The 23,532-nt window shown below is 39.2% G+C and overlaps 2 protein-coding genes across 5 annotated transcripts in view; both read left to right on the top strand.

Moving 5' to 3' along the window:
- LOC117265667 (myeloid cell surface antigen CD33-like) overlaps positions 1-3,173 on the top strand; it is a 29,172-nt gene extending 25,999 nt beyond the window's left edge. For both annotated transcript variants that reach the window (XM_078171855.1, XM_078171852.1), the window contains 2 exons: positions 1,205-1,219; positions 3,060-3,173. In XM_078171855.1, coding sequence (XP_078027981.1) covers positions 1,205-1,219; positions 3,060-3,063 — 19 coding nt within the window. In that variant the 3' untranslated portion in view covers positions 3,064-3,173. The remainder of the gene's footprint in view (positions 1-1,204; positions 1,220-3,059) is intronic.
- A 6,972-nt stretch (positions 3,174-10,145) lies between these two features.
- Positions 10,146-19,492, top strand: LOC117266295 (myelin-associated glycoprotein). Of its 3 annotated transcripts, XR_013492216.1 has the most exons (11): positions 10,146-10,270; positions 14,434-14,503; positions 14,714-15,076; positions 15,968-16,258; positions 16,614-16,865; positions 16,971-17,231; positions 17,353-17,443; positions 18,817-18,915; positions 19,023-19,095; positions 19,176-19,268; positions 19,409-19,492. XR_013492216.1 is itself a non-coding variant. In XM_033641413.2 (10 exons), exons 2-10 carry the CDS (start codon positions 14,455-14,457, stop codon positions 19,209-19,211), a joined length of 1,515 nt encoding a protein of 504 aa, XP_033497304.2. In that variant the 5' UTR covers positions 10,146-10,270; positions 14,434-14,454; the 3' UTR covers positions 19,212-19,492. The 3 variants fall into 3 exon arrangements, 2 of the variants coding, with proteins under 2 accessions (XP_033497304.2, XP_033497303.2); XM_033641413.2 differs by having other exon boundaries at positions 19,176-19,492; XM_033641412.2 differs by having other exon boundaries at positions 10,147-10,270; positions 18,817-18,909; positions 19,176-19,492.
- The last annotated feature ends 4,040 nt before the right edge of the window (positions 19,493-23,532 follow it).

Here is a 23,532-nt window from a genome sequence, read left to right as displayed (position 1 = left end):
TCAGTTTTGTCTGAATTTAACATCAGGAAATTGGTGCTCATCCAAGTTTTTATGTCTTTAAGGCAGTTATGGAGTTTAGTTAATTGATTACTTTCTTCTGGCTTCATTGATAAATACAACTGAGGAACATTCGCATAACAATGGAAATTTATAGAGTGATTTCTAATGATGTTGCCTAAAGGAAGCATATATAGAATAAATAGGATTGGTCCGAGCACAGAACCTTGCGGATCTCCAAAACAAACTTTGGTACATAAGGATGATTCATTATGAACGTCAACAAACTGAAAACGATCAGATAAATAAAATTTAAACCAGCTTAGTGCAGAACCTTTTAGGCCAATTAAGTGATCCAGTCTCTGCAGTAGAATTTGATGGTCAATTGTGTCAAACGCCACACTAAGATCTAATAAAACAAGTACAGAGACAAGTCCTTTGTCTGAAGCAATCAGAAGGTCATTTGTAATTTTAACTAGTGCTGTCTCAGTGCTATGATGCACTCTAAATCCTGACTGAAATTCCTCAAATAAATTATTATCATGGAGAAAATCACACAGCTGGTCTGCGACTACTTTCTCAAGGATCTTTGACAGAAAGGGAAGATTAGATATTGGTCTATAGTTGGCTAACACCTCTGGATCCAGGGTGGGCTTTTTTAGTAGAGGTTTAATTACAGCTGCCTTACAAGACTGTGGTACATAGCCTGTTAATAAGGATAGATTGATCATATCTAATATATGAGTGTTAACTAAAGGAAAGACCTCCTTAAGTAGCCTAGTTGCGATGGGGTCTAAGAGACACGTTGATGATTTAGATGAAGAAATCACTGCGGTCTTGAAGAGAAATTGGGGAGAAGCAATCTAAGTATATATTAGGTTTTACAGCTGTGTTTGAGGTTAGATAGGTACTATCTGAGGACAGGAGGTCATGAATTTTGCCTGTAATAGTTATATTACAATATTACATATTACATAATTACATACATTACATAATATTACAATATCCCTTACATATTCTAATTTGGTGACTAGTTCCATACTGCTCAAAAGGTAAACATTCACACACCAATGCATCATTGGTCTTACAGTCATCTCCCATATCTCTGAAGAAGTAACATCTTTATTTTTGTTGCTGCTTTTCGATAAGATCTCTGAAAAATAACACTTTGTTATTTTTTGTTCTTCTTTTTCTTCGGTGTAATCAGGAGCAGAATCTCAAGGTAAGAACTGAAAATTGAGTTGGCATCATTGGGTGTGATGTTCTCACAGTTGAATCAAAATTAATTCCAACCAGACGTTGCGCTAGACTTTTTCGTCGCCGGTCATTTTGACCGGTCATAAAAATCCGGTCATAATCTATTTTTACCGGTCATTTAAATTTTCGCTTTTAAATGATAATAAAAATATTCAAAGACATTTAGTTTTCATTCGTTCGTTTTTAATAAATCCAACAAGCAAGTTATAAAGTGTGCATTAATAAGGACATGAACGAAAAGATGAACAGACATCCACACACCGCAGCGCTTCAGTTTGGCGTCTGCTCTATTTTTCATGCGAGCTGCGAGCGCTTCTGTCAAGCTGGATAGAGCGGCTCGTACCAAACAGGAAGTCGGACACAGAAAAGACGAGAGAATCCGGCCAATTTTCAAAATAAAATAACAACAACTACAAAAAAGACCCTACAGAGAAATGAAATGTTGCTCCTTCAAAGGTCAAAGTCGACAATGAGCTCTGTGTTTCTCTGTTTATACAGGAGAGCTTATCTGTAGCTTGTTACCTGGTTTACTTGAGATAGTACCAAAATGTGGAAGTGGTGTCTTTCAAACTTGTTCGGGAAACGTTTTTCTTAGAAATGTGGTCAAACCGTGCAGACTGCACTTCCTCCAGGCTGACTGCATTGCATCCTGTGAGCATTTACGCTTTTGCATTAACATGTGTTTTATCCTCATCCAGAGCAAAGATATCCATATTTAGATCAAGTGTAAAAGGGGTGTATTTCTTGATTTACTCCTGAGAGAAACGTGATTGTCCTTACCTACTAACTATTCTGCGTTTGTGGTCTAAAAGGAGCTAAAACCTTTATTGTCCCACAATGTAGGAAATTTGTCTTGGGCTCTACACCCATGCTGCAGCCATAAATATACAAAATACAACACAGTACATAAACAAATCAGTATTATACACCAAACGTAGCAATAACAGAAAACCACAAAAAGATGAATAAATAGCATTAAACGCTAAAAATACCTCTACAAACAATGCAAATCATCAAATCATAATCTAGTGCCAGTTCTGGCTTTACCTGAAATTATTTGACAACTTTATAGACAGAGGTATGAACGAATTTTTAAATCTGTTCAATCCACAATGAGGCACTTAATCTCCTTCCAGAGGGCAGCGGCTTGTACTCTGTATGCAGAACATGAGAGGGATCAATGATGCTCTTATTGACTTGACGTAGAGTTTGAAAATAGTCTGCATGGAAATGTGCTCTTTGACACCAATTATTTTCCACACACTATGGATTAACTGGAACAGTTTGTGTTTTAACTGCCTGATCAAAAATGATCATACATTTTTGATCAACACCATAAACTCTCGGACAACGTAAGAAATGCAGCCATTGTTGTAATCTGCTACAGAGACTATCAACATGTGTTCTCTAGGTTAGGTAGCTGTCAACAAAGACACAGATATTTATATGATGGGACATGAGCGATGGGTTGGTTGTGAATGACCACTGGCCTGTGGTCGCCGACTGCCCTTGGGTCAAACACCACCTCCTCTGTCTTAGCGGCATTCAACATGAGGTGGTTGTCCTCACACCATTTCACAAACCTTCGAATCTCCAAAAATTAGTAACATGAGACTGCTGTTTGTTGGGATAAAACTTCTTCTCTCATCACTAAGCTGCAGAGTTAAAGCTGAAAACACTGTGGGTTTCTTACTGCAAGTGACCCCATCACTTTACATCACAATTTAACTTAAATTTCATATATTGTTGATGAATGCATCTTTAAAAGTCAAATTTAAAAAATGTGTATTTTCTTGTTCTTTCAGATAATCAAAGAAAAGTGACCAGCAGCCTCTGTCATCATCATCACTGTCTGCTCCGGTGTCTTTTTTTTATGCTTTTCTAAGAGTCTTTTTAAAGTTTCATTATAATAATACAGCTTTTTTTTCCTGAAATTAAGTCAAGGGGCAAACATTTGCTGGTAGGTTTAATTTCTTAACTTGTGTTGATGTTAATCACATATCAGCGTCAGAGAAATGGCATTACTTTAATAGCAACTGCTATAAAATTTTTTAAAAAGTTCCCTGGAAAGCAACATGCCACTTTTTATTCGTTAAACTCACACTCTGCATACCGAAAACTTCCCCACCCACTGGTTTGTGATATAGACACTGTGTTTGGGTTTCTCAGTTGATCATTAGAGCCATGGTGACACAGTTTGCTGTCTAGCACCAAATCTTAAAGTGTGCTACAAACACCCAGCACTTCCTGTTTTCTGAACAGATGTATCAGGAATGTAAACATTAACTCTTTGTATATTAAATTTAGTTTTGCGCTTATCTGTTGTGATTGTCTCATCATTGCTTGACTGGTAATGTGTTTGTCCTCTACAGGGGAACATATGTACAAACCTCCATTCACTATACTCTAGTTTCATAAATGTTTAACAGTCCGAGATATACGCTTTCTGTTTTTATTCAGCTGCCTTACCTTTTTTGAACAATGGTTTGTTAAAGATGTAACTGCCATGGTTGGTTTCTTTTGTTTCTTTTTTTACAACCTGCCCATTCTCAATAGTCCTTCAGCCGTATCGGCCAGATGGTGGTGCTTTAAGACTGCTTTAGAGCAGCTGAAGTCATCGAAGAGTGGAAGTGAAACAAGAATGGGAGACAAACTGTGGATCAATTAAGCGTGATGGAAAGTTTACGAAGTTCTGTGGTTCCCCTCGACAACAAGACAGCTCAAGTTTAAGCATGTACTAGAAAACGAAAAACATATTTTTGAGCTACTGTTTGTACACCTTTCAGTGTTTTAAAGGATAGACAGATCAGAAACTGATAACATACTGAGTATGGACAGACTCTGTGATCACAGCCTGGCCATAGAGACTGGCAGACACAGGCAGACCTGGCTGCCTAGAGAAGGCAGGCTGTGTCAGCTCTGTCCCCAGAGACAGGTGGAGACAGAGAAACATTTCCTGCAGCACATGTGAAGACATCAGAACAACGTTCTTTACAAAAATTAAATGTAAACTCCAAGATTTTGATTCACACTCTAAACCAGACTAAAATGTATGTGGAGAAAATAGTGTCAGCGCCATAGATGCAGCAAGTATGTCAGAGCATGTCACAACCTCAGACACAACCAACAACATGTAGTTCATCTCATCACAGATCACACTCTGCCTTTTTATTTACAACTTCTCTTATTATTTTTTTTCCTTTAAAATTTATGTCTAAGATTTTGTAATAACACATTGTTGACAATTGTTTCAAATTTTTCACTGTCTTAAACTGTAATTGTGCTTCGGCAACACATAAGAAATGTCCTGCCAATAAAGCTTATTGAGTTGAATTCAATTGAAAATCATGATTAAATTTCCATAACAATCACTTGTCGGTATCGTGAATCAGACAACTCAGTCAGCAATGACATTACATCATAATGAAGAGATGTTTCCAAGTAGAAGAAATGTTTTTTAGTTTTATTAAGTGTTACATTTGGTAGTTCATGAGATTTGGTCTAAATTATTCCCACTAAAATAATGTAACAGCAGATCAGATTAAAACACATAAGTGTCAGTGGGGAAATTATGGGTTTATTCTCCACATCAAAACCAGCTGGAAGCTAACAGAATCAGTAGGTTAGCTTGAAACAATAGAATAGATGTGGATCTCTGTTACTGGTATTTCATATCTTAAATATCTTGCATTATCTTTCACCTCCAGCAGCTCCTGCCTCGAGTTTATTCCCCTTCTCAACTGAAAGCAGAAGTACATTAAGTTAAATATGTCATATTAAGTGACAGCAACAGCCCCTGGTTCAAAGGTCAAGAATGGCTGGAATATTATGTACAGGTGTAACATTTTGTTATGCTAGCCATAATTATGAAGATTGCTTATCATAAATGATCTGTTTCTGCATGTGTGTGCTATTGATCAGTGGTTTGAAGTAATAATACTTGGTTACAGTATGTAAGCATTTATGGGAGTATCTGTACTGTACTGGAGTATTTGTATTCAACTTTCACTTTTCCTCCACTACATTTCTGCTAGATAAAGTGTATGCTTTTCCTCCATTACATTTCCCCTAAGCATCTTAGCTACAAAGTAAAATCAGAGGAAATTTGGTGGCTTGCAAGTCAAATTAATCAGGATCCACAAACCATTCCAGTTGGTGGCAGTAGTGCACCATATCTTTGTTTTCCAACTGCTATGAAACTCCAAGGAAAACAGAAATTCTTATTTCCAGGTGATTATACACTAAAAAAAACATACTTACTGTATTATACTCCATTTCTGTCAATGCACTCACTGGCCACGTTATTAGGTACACCTTGCTGGACCCCCTTTTGCCTTCAGAACTGCTGTAATGCTTCGTGACATAGATTCAACAAGGTGCTGGAAACATTCCTCAGAGATTTTGCTCCATATTGACATGATAGAATCACACAGTTGCTGCAGATTTGTAGGCTGCACATCCATGATGTGAATCTCCCATTCCACCACATCCCAAAGGTGCTGTATTGGATTGAGACCTGGTGACTGTGGAGGCCATTGGAGTACAGTGAACTCATTGTCATGTTCAAGAAACCAGTTTGAGATGATTTATGACATGGTGCAGTGATCAAATGAGAAACAAAACAAAAGGAGTGCTGTCCAAAAAGGGACGTTTTTAGTTACAGATAAAACTGAGGAAAGTTGAAGTCGACTGTACTGGGTCTGTTAGTACTGACCGAGGCTGGATGTGGATCTACTGAGTCTGTGATTGATGGTCCAGCATATCCTCTATTGACAAACTGAAGCATATAGCAGCACTTGTTAATGATAGACAACAACACTGTTACCCCGGACTTCTTTTTATACATTTTCAAATATGAAACAATTTGTAATATTGTTATGTGCAGCAGCCTGTTCTCTCCCTGTCTCTCTGCCTGCCTCGCACCTGAGTGCAATCGGCACTCGGGTAAAGAGAGGAAGAGGGGATAAGAGGGACAGGGATTATAGATACAGGGAGGCATGGCACATGGCACAGCACATGGCTCGCAAACAGCAGATGTGTTGAGTTGTGATTTGTTGTTTTAGTTTGTTCTGTTAGTTTTGGCTGGAGATTGCCTGGTAGTCACGTTATTCATCTCTTTTGTTTTCTTTAGGTTTAATTCATGTTTTAGGTAGTTTAGGGGGAGACGCTGGAGCGACGGCCCACTACGTGGTTGGCCCAGCGTCTCCCCTCCTTTTGTTCCTTTTGGCCGGGGTCTCCCTTTTTGTTTTCTTTTAGTTTGTTTGTGCCTTTGCTTAATATTTTGGGGTATACAATAAAGCTGGTGGGTAGACTGTTACCTTTGATGTGGCGTCCTCTTTTAATATGTTGCAGCCTCCTGCCCCTATTGAGCCGAGGTTTTTTCTGTTTGTATGGAGGCTGTAAGAAATAGGGCTTGGCTGAATACTTGACGGATATTATTAACAGAGCCCAGCTAACCAACAGTTTAAATTCAATATTTAATCAATAGTCAGTGTCAATACATTGTTTTCCTTCCTGCATGAGTTGTAACTAACCCTTGACAAAGAGCCTAGACTATCATTGTCTAGTTTTCAAATGATGTGCAGCTGTGAGGATTGCCGCCACACTCATATTAGCCTGGATTTGTCACAGACTGCGGCCTGATGAGCTCAGTCAGAATGCAAAAAGACAATGAAAGGGGAAGTGGCCAAGAAGTGGGCAATTATCTGGCCAAAAAAAAGTGAAGAAGTACCAGGTGTGACAGGCAGCTGAAGATTTCAGTTCTGCACATAATTTGACCAAATTGATCAGCTGCAAAGTAGCCTCAAGATTGAATAAATAAATGTAGAGAGAAAAAAAACATTCACTACTGATTTGACTGTATGACTTAATAGGCTACCTTGCAGTAATTTCCTCAAAAAATGTTTGAGTTTATGTTTCTCTTATCATTAATTGGAGGGCATTTTTTCATCCCAGGAGACACACGAGAGTATATCCAGAACTCATAATGATAATTATTATTATTATGTAGAAATATGATTAATGGATTATAATGGATTATACACACAGTAAGGCAGGGCAAAACACTGGTCATCTACACACATTATTTTTTATAATAGTAATACACTTTATTTATATGGCACCTTTAATACAAGAAATGCAGCAAAAAGTGCTTTACAATAAGGGCAGTATAAGCACTGAGTGCTTCACATAAAAACAGATATAATGGACATAAAACAGAACTGAAGACTTTAAAAGAGTTGCAGCAGCGTGAAGCGTAAATAGAAAGTAAAAGCGTAAATAGAAAGAGTTTCAGACCTGTATCAGGAAGTCAGAGCTAGTTAAAGGCTAAAGTGAACAGACATGTTTTTAGCTTTCTTTTAAAAAATATTTAGTGAGCTAGCTTCCCTGATATCTATAGGTAGTATGTTCCATAGCTTTGGAGCGTAGTTGACAAAGGCTGCATCCCTCAACTTCCTCCGGCTGTTGCTGGGAACCTCCTATAAACCAGCAGCAGATGATTGCAGTGTTCTTGGAGGCAAATATTTAACAAGCGAGTGAGCCATGTAGCTTGATCCCAGCCCGTGTAGGGCTTTGTATACAAGGAAGAGGAGCTTAAAATCAATTCTAAATGTAACAGGAAGCCAGTGCAGAGCAGCTCAGACTGGCCTGGTGTGATCTCTCCTCTTGGTTCTGGTTAATAGCTGAGCTGCAGAGTTTTGAATGAGCTGAAGTCTCTCAGTGGTGGTTTTTGGGAGGCCAGTAAAAAGTGTTGTTACAGGGGTCGAGTCAGCTTGAAATAAAGGCATGAATCAATTTCTCAGCATCTTTTTAATTCAGAAATGGTCATACCTTAGCTAAGTTTCATCACCTTGTTAATGTGGGACTTGAAGCTTAGATCTGAGTCAAGGATCACACTAATAAGACATGTAACCTCAGATCTAATCTGGGGAGTTAGATTCCCCAGATTCTTAACCAGCATTTCTCTTTTTGTTTTAGGGCTGACAAGCAGGATTTTAGTTTTATCATCATTTAACTTTAAGAAATTTTTACTCATCCATTTATTTATTGCCAAAAGACAGGTAGTAATGGAGTTTATGGCTGCAGCAGCATTTGGCTCAGCAGAGATGTACAGTTGCGTGTCATCGGCGTCACTATGGAAACAAACATTGTGTTTTCTAATGGTGTCACCAAGCATGTAAAGTGAGAATAATAATGGACCGAGGCAGCTCCCTTGTGCAACCCCAAAACAGAGGTCATGTGTCTCAGACATGTGGAACACTTCCTCCCTTTAATATATGTTTTGAACCAGTTTAACACACAGTCAGAAAGACCGACCAACGTTTCAAGACGATTGATTAAGATGTCTCGGTCAGTCATACCAAATGCTGCGCTTAGGTCTAAGAGGACAAGAACTGAGACCTTATTTTCATTAATCAAATCACTTGATAACTTATCACTCTATTTTTCCTTCTTCCATTTTTAATTCGTAAGAATTTTGATTTCTCTATTTTTTCCAATTATTCTTGTTACTTCCACCTTTGAGGTCACTTTCCTTAAATGATAAATGGCATCATTGTGTTGTGAAAAATGTTTTCATCACAGCTGTTTAATCAAATCGGCTTTAAATTAATCAAATCACTTATAATTTATCACTCTATTTTTCACATCCATGTTTACCACTCTATTTTTCAATTCACATGCATTTTCATCACTTCTCTTTTATCACTTAGTTTTAATTACTACGTTTCAAATACCTTCTGTGTAATGAAGCGTATTTCTGAAACAGAACTGTTTCATTAGAGTATTTTCTGCAGATATTAGCAGTTCTCTATAATCTCATACACTGAACCCCTGACATTGTCTTTTTAATATACTTATTACACCGACAGTACAGAGATAAAACAGAAGAAATCAAGCTGAAACACTGATGATTAAGACCAAAGTTTACAATAAATACATACAACTTTTAACATGATGAAATTCACACCGTCTTTCTGTGTTTGTGGTCGTGGGAACTTCCTGGCGATTGATTGACTAACTGATTATAAGATCCATTCATCAGCAGTGATTAACTCACACTGTAACGACTGTGTTTAATCTCATCCAGACAGAGACTGTTAATTGTTCCTTTGATGATGACAAGGTCAGGCCTTCGGTCTGCGCTGCAGGATTGGCTTTAAAAATGAAGGAGCCTGACCACCTCTCATTCAATGGTGGATCTTCAGCGGACAAACCAGAGGCGAGGAGAGACAACACTGTGACCTGTTACAGCTACCAGGTAAAAAACTATTTGTGAGAATCCTACAGTTTAATATTGCGTTTTTCCTTTAATGTGTTGCTTTCATCTGGTATATTTTTCACTTCACAGATTGTTCCAGTTCAAGCACATTTGCTGTCATGGGTAACTCAGCATCCAGCACCTTCATCACTCCTACTCCCAGGAAACTGTCCTGGGGTCACCTGAAAGAGGACACAGTCAAGCTGGAGGACATCTTGACGCAACGTGAAGAGGATCTCTGGAGAGTTAAAGGAAAGCACATTCTATCTGTGAAAAAGGTCAACCTCACTCGCAGCATCCGTTACATGGACCTAGCTGTCCAAGAGGGTGACAGCTTTTCTCCAGACAAGAGTGAAATGCTGAACCCTGCTTTTGTTGGAGATCAAGGTCCATGAAGGACTGAATTCAGTGAGGACAATTGAATCTAGCTGCAAACAGCTCCTGCAATGGCACTGCAAAAGAAACACCTTCTGCTAAGACCATTACCACCTCAGGACGGTGGGTGTGAACTCAGAAACGGGAAGTGAGGCATCAGTGTACATTCAAAGTGAGATAGTTCCATTTTGTGTGAAATGAAGGTAAAGTGAAACTTTTTTTTCTGCAGGGGGTGTGAATTGGTCAAACTGATTGGGTGCATATCAGCTGTCATAGTTTAGAGCAGATCACACATGCATCACCTCATGTTGTAGCTGTATGCTGAACAGAACAAAGGAAATCCTGTCGTGACAACTCTGCACCTGTGAGACACACTTCAAGGTAAACTAAAGGTTATTTTTCCTAAGAAGATAAACTACAAAGACGTATCATTTGGTTTGGTGTTAACGTGTCATTGCTTTTAATCAGCACTTGCTGTTCAAGAAATGTTTCTCCTTTGTACACCATGTACTGTATAACACTGTATTCCTAACACATTGTCAAGGTATATTTGATCTTTTCTCTGATGCAAATATGGTTTGCAACTAACATGTAAGCAAGCTTGTTGGATAAATGTGTTCAACCTTTCAGCTGACACTGTTTTGGCCTCTTCATTTAGTTTTAGTATAAAAATGGGTCATGGTGCTCTGTGGTCTTCTCTGAGGTTTAGCCACGGTTCTTCATGTCGCTAAGAGAACGAACATATTTACACACAGCCTGTGCAAATGATACATAATATATTAGAATGTCTCCAAAATAGTCTATCATTAACATGTAATATAAAAAAGTGACTCTGCCACTGTTAGGCAAATTATTCTTGTGCATAATTAAGATTTTTTTTTTCCCTTAAGATATTTTTTTCTGGCATTTTTCCTTTAATGGACAGGACAGATAAGCGTGTAAGGGGAGAGAGAGAGAGGGGATGACATGCAGCTAAGGGCCACAGGCTGGATTTGAACCCAGGCTGCTGCTGCAACAGCCTTGTACATGGGGCGCCTGCTCTACCCACCAAGCCACCAATGCCCCAATTAAGCCATTTTAAGCGTCACTGTTTCAGTGATCAGTGCTTCTTTAAATGTAGGTGTTCTTGAGATGTGTCCATAATTAGTCATACTAAAACAGCCTGAGCAGATCAGATTAAAACACACAGGGGACAGAAGCAGCTAATGGAATCAATAGGTCAGTTTTAAACAACAGAACAGATGTGGATCTCTGTTATTGGTGATTTACATCTCCACAGAGTGGATAGTTTATTCTCTATCTTAACCAAAGGCAGAACTACGGTGATATCAGAGTGGTTCAACAATAAATAATGGCTGGGATATTATGTAAACAGATGCATTATTTTATTATGTTTGCCATAATTACAGAATTTGAAGTCATTTTTCTGAACCAGACACAGTTTGTAACTAACAAATGGTTTTGGCCTCTTCATTTAATTTTAGTGCAAAAATGAGTCATAGTGCTCTGTGGTCACCTCTGAGGTTTGGCCAATGCTTTTGTCTTGTTGTCTTTATTCAGCTGAAAGCACAAACACATTCTCACACATGTGCAAAAAATACACCATAATTTATCAGAAAATGAAACCACATTAGTCTATCATCACACATTATTTTAAAAAGTGACATTCTCACTGTTAGGCGAATTAATATCATGCATAATTAAGCCATTTCCAGCCTCATTGTTTCAACAATCAGTAAAGGGAGCTCCTCTCATTGAACTCAGAGTCGTCTTGCAACAAACAAATGGCCCATTGGCAGTATTTTAAGTAGGGGAGACTGGGGTTGGTTGTCACAGTACTTATTACAGCTACATTAGAGGGCGGTGTGACATTGTGTTGATATCAAACAGTTGGTGTCCTGCTTAGTTTTGCACTGGTACTTTTGTGGAACACACTAAACACTGAGGTGGAGAGATGTTTTGTCATTTTTATGGGTCAGAGTAATTTTTCACGTTGGTGTTGTTTTTGTATTTGTATTAAAAGCTTGTAGGTTATTAGTCATTGAAAAATCATACACTTGTAAAAAACAACAAAAAAAAAACAAAAAAAAAAAGTCGAAAGTAATACGTTTGATTTGGGTCAACATTAAGCGAGCAAGCTAAAGCCATGTGGTAGCTAGCTTAAAATGTGACTTTTCAGAAAGACAGTCTACATGGCTAACATGTTGTAGTCCATATGTGCTCAGGTGTTTTTGACTATGCACATACACAGAGGGAGAGAGAGAGAGAGAGAGAGAGAGAGAGAGAGAGAGAGAAGCCCCTTTTACACTGCCAGATTTTCCGCGAATGTTGGGCCGTTTTGCCGGCCAGCTGCGAGCGTTTAGACACACAGAGTCGGATTGGCGAGTTGATTCGAGGCGCCCAATTTTCCTTCCGCAACAGGAGGGGCTGTTGAAGACTTGTGGGAGGAGCTGTTGATGATGCAGCACATGCAACCCACTGGCGGTGGATAAACAGGAAACAGCTGATAGCAGGAATTAGCGAGCAGTTAGTAGCAAGAGGGAAACGCAAACCTGACAGACACTGGAAAGATGGGCAACTGGGGAGACAAGGCATTGCACGCCCTCCTTGCCCTCGCAAACGAAGAGGCCATTAACCGTCAGATGACGGGGACGATGAAGAACAGGCTGATTTATGAGAGAATTGCCGCCTGACTATTGCCGCCTGGCTAGCCATGGCTTCCCTCTAACGTCACTGTTTACTAACACGCTGAGCCACACGTTTTGTTACTTGCTCATGCCCCCCATTGCCCTGAAAAAGGCGCATTCTGTATGAACAAAAGTAGGTAGGCGGCATTTTGCCGCACTCCCCGATTTTGTTTTTATACTGCCAATGCTGAAAAAAGACTGATTGGGCTTTCCTGCAAATTTGCACAATTCCTATCTAAAAAGGGCTAGAGAGAGAGTGTGTTGCTTTAGTTCCTCAATAGAAAACAGTGTTGTATCTGAACTGTTACGTACTTCAACCTAGGCTGTTTGACATTTTAACAAAAGTTCCTGGTCATATTGTGATGGAGATTAATCTCGTCTAATCTTACTGTTTCATTTAATGTTATATTCTGTATGAACTGTTATGAAACAATGGTTTTAATAAAGGCTGCATTTTTTCAGAGCTCTAAATTCCATTATTTTACTTCTCATAACAGAGGATAATTCAAACAAACAATCACCAGGTTCAAGCTCATGGTTTAAACACAAGGGGCATTGATTGATTATAGAGGTGGGATTCATTTCAAAACTTATTTGGTGTTTTTATCTTAAAAAACTAAAAAGTTACACTTTTTTTTCCTGAAATCACATTGATAACTTTAGGGACAACCGACCCACGTTGGTGTCTTTGATGATTAAAACCTGTTGTTACAATAAGTTACAAACATTAAAGGGATAATCCATTCAAGCAAAGACCTTAAGCTTTCCTTTAATGTAGGAATGACCATTGACAGATATTTTGATGACGAGCATTCACACAAGAGTAAGTGTGACAACCAACCCTACTCACACCGTCAGTGAGGCTACAAACTTGTTCATGCATTTATTTCAAGCTCTAACTACCATAATGCTCTCTTCCAAACCAATCTATTGATAAACTACAGTTATTTCTGAACTCACTGTTGCCATGCTTTTATCCAAACCATGAAAGAGGAAGCATATCACTGCAGTTTTAGCCAACCAGCACTCGCTCTCTGAGTCTTTTAGGATTGATTTCATAGTTCTTTTAGTTGTTTACAACGCTCTCAGTGGTTTAGGACCTGCCTACATTACTAATTCTTTGTTGTTTTACAATCCCTCACAGCCTCTTAGATCCTCTGCTGCCATTTAATATGCAAACTATCACACAAAGAAGAAAATCGGCAGCTCAGCTTTGTTCAACCACCAAAATGTGATTCTCTACCCAAGGCTATGAGAGATGCAAAGTCTGTGAACATTTATTATTAGTAGTAGTATTATAATTATTATACCCAATATCAAATTAATTATTAAAGGGCCAGGTTACAGGGATTGTCAGTAACGATGAGCTTAAAGAGTCCTGGCCTCACGAGGAGGGAAACGTATCTTACGAAAATAAAATTGGAGAAGTTATGATTACCAAAATAAATCAAATATCCAAAGAAGGAAGTGAGAGCAGCTGAATGGCACACCTAGTGATAAAGCCGAGGGCTGTGGTCTCAGATGCACAACAGAAATAGGATTGAAAACAAAATGGAAAAAAATAAGAGCCAATTAGACACTTAGACCTCTTAATAAAAGTGATTAAAACTTGAAAAATATATGGGTTAGGTGGGTAGAGTTTAGAGCACAAGACATGCTTAAAAAAAGATTAGCCATGATTAATACAATGGACTTCCCCAATATGGGTCTGATGGGACAAAAGTCAGTTTTTGTGTGTAATGCAGTGTATGCGTGCTGTATTAAAAGTGGAATGGAAACTAGACAAGTCATCTCTCACCAGAAGGAAATGACAGTGGCACCTGACCTGACTGAAAATATCTGTCACTTCATTTGCAGGTCTGAACCTGAGAGGACGAGATGGATGCTTTGACATGGGCTCTGTTTTTTGTGTGTTTTTGCTGCAGAGGTATGGTGCATTCTCTCCTCTTTAATCTTTTCTGCTCACAAGAAGTACAACTAATCAGGCAGATGTTTGTCTTTTTGTTGTGTTGTTTTGTTTTTGCTCAGTCCAAGAATTTTATCTTTAGGTGAATTTGTGTTTTATTTTATGCATCTTTCTTGCCTCTACTTCATCTGTCTTTCATTTAGTCACATATTCCTCTGCATTTTACCACAGTTACTCAAACTGAAGCCTCGTCTTGGTCAGCCACGGTGCCGTCCTCAGTTGAAGGCCTCCTTGGATCCTGTGTGGAGATTCCCTGCTCATTTGACTACCCAAATGCAGACAGGCAGATCACTGGATTCACTGGGATGTGGACTGATGAGGCACATCAGCTCATTTATCACCCAAACGAGTCAAAAATGATGCAGCGGTATCGGAATCGGACACGGCTGCTGGGAGACGTCAGACAGAAGGGCTGTTCACTGAAGATTGATCCCCTTCAACAAAGTGACCGAGGGCCTTTTTATTTCAGGATCGAATTAGGAGACTATGAAAAGTATTCCTACAGGGAGAAGCCAGTCTCCATTGCAATAAAGAGTAAGTAATGTGAACAACTTTCTTGGATGATATAGTTAATGCCAGCATTTTCCCATAATTCTTTTTAATTCCAGTGTTGTAGCTGGTGAACATGGAGTCAAGAAAATCAGTGATTACTTTCCTCATGTTATTGACTTGATGTTTTCTACTTCAGATCTTATATTATATTTGTACAAAGGGCCAAGACTCTAAAGAACACTTTACTGTGATACGAGCGGTGTTAACCTCAATAGTTTATATCAGTTGTCTTGTATTTAAATGATGAATTTGTCACTTCAACAAAGTACTCTGAAAGTACAACAGAGTTGGTAACAATGGTGATTTAAGTTTCAGTTGTCAAGAACTGTCCGATTCCCAGTTCCTTATTTGTGCTATTGTAACTGGTTGACCTCCCCTCGCTTTAAATAACTTTGATCACAACACAGTGGACACCCAGTTTCATTTCTCTACATAGATGTTTGACATTGAGGCCAAGTGCCATTTTGAGATGTCCTGCATGTTAAATCCTGTGCCTGAAGCAGTTCAGTCAACATGTTTATCTGATACGGTGAAATAATTCATTGCAACATTGCTGCGGTTAACGTCTGGTTATGTTTAGGCACAAAAACCACTTGGTTATGGTTAGTATAAGACCATGTGTTGACCTAAAACACCCACTATCGGTGGTGCTGCTGATGTCTCACTTAAAGCACCTGTTTTGTTTGACGGTCTCAAACAGTGGTCTGCAGTTTGGTAGCCACCTCTCACCTAAGAGTCATGCCCTCCACCCTCCCCTTCACCTCCCGATGACAAAGTCAGCTCATATACATGTAATCAGAATGACGTCAGTTTAGAAACATTGATATTTAATATATGTAAAATGTACAAATGTAACATATCTGTGGTTTACAGCTGAACCAAAGCCCATCAGTTTCTCTGTGAAAGAGGAGGCAGTGGAGGGTCAAACTGTGACTGCGTCCTGCTCCGTATCGCACTCCTGCCCCACCTCTCCTCCTGTCTTCACCTGGAGTCACCCTGGACAGGAACATTTCCAATCGCAGCAGCTGGATGCCAGCCAGTGGAAAGCAACGTCTACTCTGACCTTTCACCCTACCAGCGCCGATCACAACAAGCCTTTACAGTGCACGGTAACGTACAAGGGAGGGCAGCACCACAAAACATCCAAGGTCCTCAAAGTCAAATGTAAGTGTATCTGGCAATTTAAAGAATTAGAACAACCTGGTGCAAGAAAGCACCAATAAAACGAATAAAGATGAAAAGACAGACCAACAGTTTGGTGTCATATGTTACATATACTGTGTTTAGGGTTTTTTTTTCACCAAACATGGAAGCTCTTACCAACACACATACATTAAAATATAGTAGCTTCTTAGTCACTGTCGGGGAATTTACAGTCATCATGTATTCATCTGCACTGGAAAAAGAGCATTGCACGGTTTCCTACTGTCATTTATCTCGGATGAGCTGGCTGCATGAGGGACAGTAAATTCTGTCATCTGCACCACCATGGTCTCATGAACTGTATGTTTCGATGCAGACGCTCCAGTGAACGTGAAGGTTGAGCACAAGACCGATGTAAAGGAGGGGGAAGCTGTGCGGCTGAAATGCTCCTGTGATGCCCACCCTCCTGCCAGCAGCTATGTGTGGCACAATGAAACTGGTGCTCAGCTGCATCAAGGAAGCGTCTACATGCTGTCAAATGTCACCAGACACACAGGGGCCCTGTACTGTACTGCCGTCAATACAGTCGGACAAAGCAAATCAAGCCCTGTGCAGCTCAATGTGTTGTGTAAGCAAGCAATCAAAGAAATGTAACAATAAAGAAGAGATTTTCTATGTAAACATTTATAATAGAAGCATGGCTAAGTCATAACTGCATATCTTGTGCTTACAGATGCCCCTGAGATCAGGGCAGCCTCCTCTTGCTCCTCAGAGGCAGACATGGTAAAGTGTGTGTGCATTGCAGAGTCCAAGCCTCCCAGCATGGTTCATTTTTTGCTTTCTGACAAAGTCCTGCCGAGCACCAGGGTGGAGAAACATGGCTCCCTTACCATCGGGACTCTGCAGGCAGAGTTGGGATCCTCTGAGGTTGTCTACTGTCTGGCAGACAACACACAGGGCAATGCCACCCTCACACTCTCTCTACCTGTTAACAGTAAGGATGTTTTTTCTTTTAGAATTTCTAGAGTGTGTGACAAACACCTGACGACTGAAGGCATGAATTTTTGTATTGAGAAATTCTAAAAGATAACACTACGTGGTTTCTGTTTGGACAGGTAAGATGCAGAATCCTTACATCATCATCGCCACTGTAGCTGGTGGGATTTTGGTGATGCTTTTGATAACGGTGAAAGCTGTTCAGAAATAGTAAGTTGGTGTCGGAAATGTTTCATTTAAAGCACAAAACCATTGTTTCTCTTTTGAGTTGTGTTTTTGAAGTATAGCTTTGAAGTCTGAGTGCGATAAGACATTTTTACAGTTACAAACATACATCCGAAAGAAAGTCATGCGTGTAGAGAAGAGCAGTGGTCCCCAACCCATTTCCTTCAGGACACCCTGTTATATCATTGGGCAAACTGATGACCCCTGACTAAGTGACATATTTTATGGGTATTTTATAACATATTCAGTGCGTAACAGTAACAGTACAGAACAAAAGATAAACGGTGCAATTAAACCAAATTCCTGCCTGCAGGAAGTTTATGTAAAATAAGCAACTAAGATGAATTTTGAGCAGATTATTTTCTGTGAATATTGTCAGAGATGAGTTTTCCTGATTTTATATTTCTTAACAACCACACATACTTAAAAGGCTTCTTTTTTGAGGAATCCAGTGATTTCCTTTTTTTCTTGACCATTGTTCTATTCGCTCTTTGGTTGTTTTCAGTGCATACTTTTCCTGAAGTCAGAATAAACCAAACGTTTTACTGACTTTAGCAAAAATGTGCAAATAAACAGGGACTGGAGATGCTTGCAGAAAAGAAAAAAAATCAGTAATAGTCCAATAAATACAAATACCAGTAAGGGGGAATCAAATTACTGTTTATTACAAGTGGCTTAAAATAGTTATTATCCAAAATCTGAAACCACAATTAGATACTTCATCCAGTCCAACACAAAATTAGACTAAACGAAATTATGGGAAGTGAGCAGAGGCCATTCGTGGAGAGGCAGACTACACTGAGGAGTGCCCCGGGGTGCCACCACCTATTCACCTCAGGTGCATCGCAGCAATAGTCACAGCAAAATGGTGCAATCTACACTTGTGTCCTGGTGCTTTTACTCACATGCCTTAAGGAGGCACTCGGCTTAACTGAAAGAAAAGAACTTGTACAAATAGAATTGCAAACACAATTAAACAACACAGTTGGTTGAATAACAGCACAGTAAGTATAAAACGGCAAAACAAAGCAGCAGATAAACCTACAAAAGATAACCTGCCTCCTGAAACACACTGCATTAAAGTAGCACCCCACCACACAGGCCTGCTGTTCATTTATTTTTACGTTTTCTTACACCCATTAAAATCAAGAAGGCCTTGCACCCTGTGTGAAACTTTGGCAACCCCTGTAAGGGTCAGGACCCCCACATTAGGAACCAGTGATGTAGAGGTATTTGAGTGGAGCAGATGGTGCAGATGCAAATTCTTACAGGACATGACAGCCTGTGTTCAGTGGTGGTGAAAAGTATCAGTAGATTTTTTTTCCAGGTTCATAAATTAAAAACCATTATTCTGCCAGCAGGGGGAGATCTGAGGTCGCAACAACACCTCACATGAGCTCCGTGAAGGCAGACAAAGATTTGGCGCTCCCTCAGTATGCTGCAACAAAAAGGTTTGGGTCAGTCACCTCAGTATAAACCAAAATATCAGTGTCAAACCCTGTATTGTCCTGTGTGTGGTAAATATATAAAAAAAACATGTTGGTTTTCTGCGTTCTGTCCTCAGAAAAGATAAGAGCTATGATGATGTGCACTGCTCTGAACTTTATGGCAATGATCATGTTTATGGCAACATGGAGGTATGCTAATTATTTTTGTAATTCATTCCTTGTTTCCATGCATGAGAGAAGAGAGTGAGTTAATCTTGTTTTCTTTACAGACTGACTGGGATGATGCGATATACGCCAACGTGTAAGGTCAGTCAACTCGGAGGAGGAACAGCTGCAGCCCCTCTTTGCGATGTCCAGCTGATGTGGGTCAAAAAAGTTGTAAAAACAGTATTGATATGCTATTTCTGTATATATGACATATGCCTTATTTTTCTGTCTGCTGTAATTCACATATATATATATATATTTTTTAAAGTTGTTCATGTTATTTTTTCTCATCTAGAACTTTTCCCTTACGGTTCATCTCATCAACAGCAACTTATGTGTTGTGACAAATCACTATTAAACTGTAATCTTTTCTTGCAAATATGTTTGATAATTCTTGCTTTATTAGTCATCATCTGTAGTCAAAATGCACTGCACAAGAAACACCCATTGAATTTCCTCTTTAGCAGGAACAATTGCTTTATCAGGGTGATAGATAAGAACAGTTTTGAAATACTGACTTCCTGCTGAATAAGGGAAACTGTAAAATTCAGCATACGTGTTGACCTATTTATGTACTGAACATATGCACTGAACATGTACGAGCACTTGCATTTTGGGAAGGATACTTTTAATGCCATAGCTGATTTGATGAGTATGAGAAAGCTGTTACTGTAAATGTATCTATATGCAAGGGTGTGTCTTTGGTTTGAGATGTGGGGGGAGACACAAAATGTCAGTAGCCTCCCTGTAATGTGAGAGGGGCATGATTTTTGTCCGTCATCACCCAACCCAACCCCTTCAAGTGGATTGGTCCGTCATGTAATGTCAGAAGTCAAGCAGGAAATAAATTAAATCAAGACAGAAAGAGTGGTGTAGGTGGAATTTAAATACAAATTAGATGGATAAAGATACTAACCAATAAAAAGGTGTAGCCAGGGATGTAGCACCAAATTCTGGGCCCATGCCTGTGCATAAGCAGCTCCTCTATGTCAACTGTGTCACCGCGCAGTGATCGGGAAAGCCACTCTGATCACTGAGGGCCCCTCTCACCCCCCGCAGCACTCCTTCCAGTTACTGGCATAAGCCAGACGCTACAAAGTCCCACTGGCTCAGAAAACATCTACAAGAAATCCTTCATTCCCTCTGCAATAACCACCCTGAACAATCTAAAATAGACTCTGTACTTTAACCTGCTTTTATCAGTTGCTGTTTTAACAGGCCTTTAAGAAGTCTGTTGGGACAGACAACAAAGCTAACTAAACCATTTTGCTCACTTAATGTTTGAAAGTGGCCTCAGAGAGCTTACGTTATTTTTTAAATAGAAAGTTCAGTCTTTACTGATTTACTGAGCCAATTTTATTTAATTTACAACACAAATTACTTAAAAATAAAAAAAAATTGCAAACATAATCAAACTTTTCATTCCAGGCTTTTCAAGAGCCACTGGGGCCCTGGGTAATTAGTCCTAATTTTCCTCCCACTACAGTGCTCCTGGGTGGAGCAGAAAAGGTCAGGGAAGCAGCGGAGAGAGGAAAATGGCCAGGGTTGAATGTTGTTCTGGGAATTTATGCTAAATGATAATCATCATTCAGAAGTTTGTCAGAATAGTACTAACTATAATATGCTACTCCTCAGATATTCACACAGAATCTGACGGCTGACCAAACTGTAGTGTAGACCTATTCATAGCCCAGCTACAGGTGGGAACTGACACCCGGAATTAAGCGGGCCGTGGCAACATTTATAAAGACCATAGTATTAATAGGCTCTGATGTTACCAGTTCTTTCATCAGTACTTTTTAAAGTTATGGTTTCATTTATCATCACACTGCAGCCTCTCTCTCCTGTTCTCGACACACACACACACACACACACACACACACACACACACACACACACGGCAAAGTAAAGTCAGTCAACAGTAAAGAGGCCATGGTGCTCTTTTTTATTCTGTTTCTGCAGTTTGATATGTGACTAAATACATATAATGTTTTTATTCTAAATGTGACACAACACATATTGCTATTTCTACTAATTCAATTTGCATTTGTTAAAAATGCATCATTACCAAAAGCTAAAAAAAGTTTTCAACAGGTTGCTTGTTGCTGAAAATGTCTGGTGCATCGACATTTTCTGGTTTCAAAATCCGGCCCAATTGAATTTGTACTTGAATAGCCCTGCTGTAGTGTATTACATTTTTGAAAGTGGATGGGACACAAACAGAATTTGAAAAGGATGGTCCTCAGTGGGCACTTATGTGTACTTATGTGTAAATACATGCAGCCCGGCTGACTGTTTTCACTCATTAATCAACTAAAACTACTGACAAAGTGAGAATAATTTGTGCATGCCCAGGTCAGTGTGGAAAAACCCTTGTGTGGCTTGAAAGTGTGTTAATGATAACGTGACAGGAAGTCAAAGGGGAAGCTGGTCACCATCTTAGCTGAAGTGATCACACATTATAAACACCAGCATCCTCCCACATCGGTACAAGCCTCAGACCTCAAATGAAAATGAACTGGAAACCCAAATTCACTTTGGTAGATAGAGAATTCCTCGGATAACAGCCCAAACACCTTTGTAATATTGATAAAAATGTGATTATCGTTGAATTTCTGTAGCATATAGTTCATTATAGTCAAGGCATCTTTCCCCTGCACCTGCCGTTTTTATGTGCTCTGACTTATATTGCTGTGTGAAAATGATTTAACAACACAAACAGAATGAAACTTGTGTGCTAACAGCTAATTTAGCATTCATTAGCTTAAAAAATCATCATATTAAGAAAATATTTGTAATAAGAGAAACCTGCAATTTTCTTTAGAATGTAGAAATGTTGAAGGAATCAGATAATCGTCATTTGTTATCTTGAACTCCTTGGGAAGTTCAATCTCATAGGTGCCTTGATATTTAATATAGTTTATATTTAAATAACTTTTAAATATTTAATTCTATGAACAATTGTAAACAGTTGAAAAAACATATGAATAACAAATGTGCACCATGCATGCTCTTGAGGACCGACATCTTTTCCCATCTTACTCTCTTGTTTTTACATTGAAATTGTATTTAATGTTAATCAGACACAATGAATAATATTGACTGAAGTCTTACACACACCAGAAATAACTGACCATGACAGTCTTTATTCTTTATACTTTATTCAGGATCCCCATTAGTTGTTACCGCAGTAATGACAACTCTTCATGTTGAAAACAACAGAAAACAAGACAAAATGTTAAATCGTAGACAATTTACAACATTGACAAATTTAAATAAAACCCAAACAAGTGAGATAACAAGTAGTTATCTTACATTTACAGTGTCATCACATCAGTAGATCACAAAAGCAAACCAACAGATCCCATAACCCAGGCTCATAGTTTACGTAACTGCATGAACTATATGTGGTTGTACACTGAGGCATCACCCAAATGAGCGCCACAAATACACATAGCCTTCACAAACATTACATCATATGCTGGTAAAACAGACTTCTGTTTTGATAATCGCCGTTCTTAGTTTCTTTTTAAAAGTAATCCTACTAGTAACCTGGGTGAAGTATAGCGGTAGTTTATTCCAAATCGACATGGCTCCGTACATTGCAGTTTTCTTTAATGCACTGGTCTCCGTTAAGTATAGCGTAAAGCTTCTCATGCAGGCATGTCTGGTTTCATGATGGTGTCTATCAACAGTGTGTGTTAGCTGTGAATATAGGTGTGTAGGTTTTCTTAAGGCACAGATGTTTCTTGTCTACTGAATCAGGCTGTATGCCAGTCTGTCCTCCACCCTCATCCACACTGTTCCTCATAGCAGCTTTGTTTTGAACGAGCTTAATTTTATTAAGGTCTTGTTTTGAGTCACCAGCCCAGATTGCTGAACAGTAGTCCAGGTGTGATGAGACTAAAGACTGTACGACTTGTTTAACTGTCATCTGTGTTAAAAAGTAAGCACACTTCCTGATAACTGAAATGCCTCTACTCATTTTGGCAACCACATTATTAATGTGAGCTGACCATGAAAGTGTTCCCTCAAGTGTGACACCCCAAAATTTGGCCTCTTTAACCTGCTCAATAGCCACACCATGCAAAGAGATGCACAGCTCTTGACGTGCCCAGCATGCCTGGAGCCAAATATCAAACCTATCCTTTGGTTTTGAGATATTCAACATTTTTTCAGAAATCCATTCATAAACCTGCATCAGCTATTCTTGAAGTGTTTTATTAACCTCCTCTGCATTTTTTGCAGATCTGAAGCATCTTGACACGTGAAATCGTTCACCATGCAGAGTGAAAGGTGATGTTCAGGTCATGCACATGCGCTCATGTCATATTCAAAGAATTGTGGAGCTCACCGCCCACTTCCTTCCTCTGTATCACATTGTGCAGTTCAAAGGCTTGTTGAAGCCGATCTGTCAAG

The sequence above is a fragment of the Epinephelus lanceolatus genome, chromosome 10, assembly GCF_041903045.1.
Source record: "Epinephelus lanceolatus isolate andai-2023 chromosome 10, ASM4190304v1, whole genome shotgun sequence".
Lineage (NCBI taxonomy): Eukaryota > Metazoa > Chordata > Actinopteri > Perciformes > Serranidae > Epinephelus > Epinephelus lanceolatus.
This window is presented reverse-complemented; position numbering and strand designations above follow the sequence as displayed.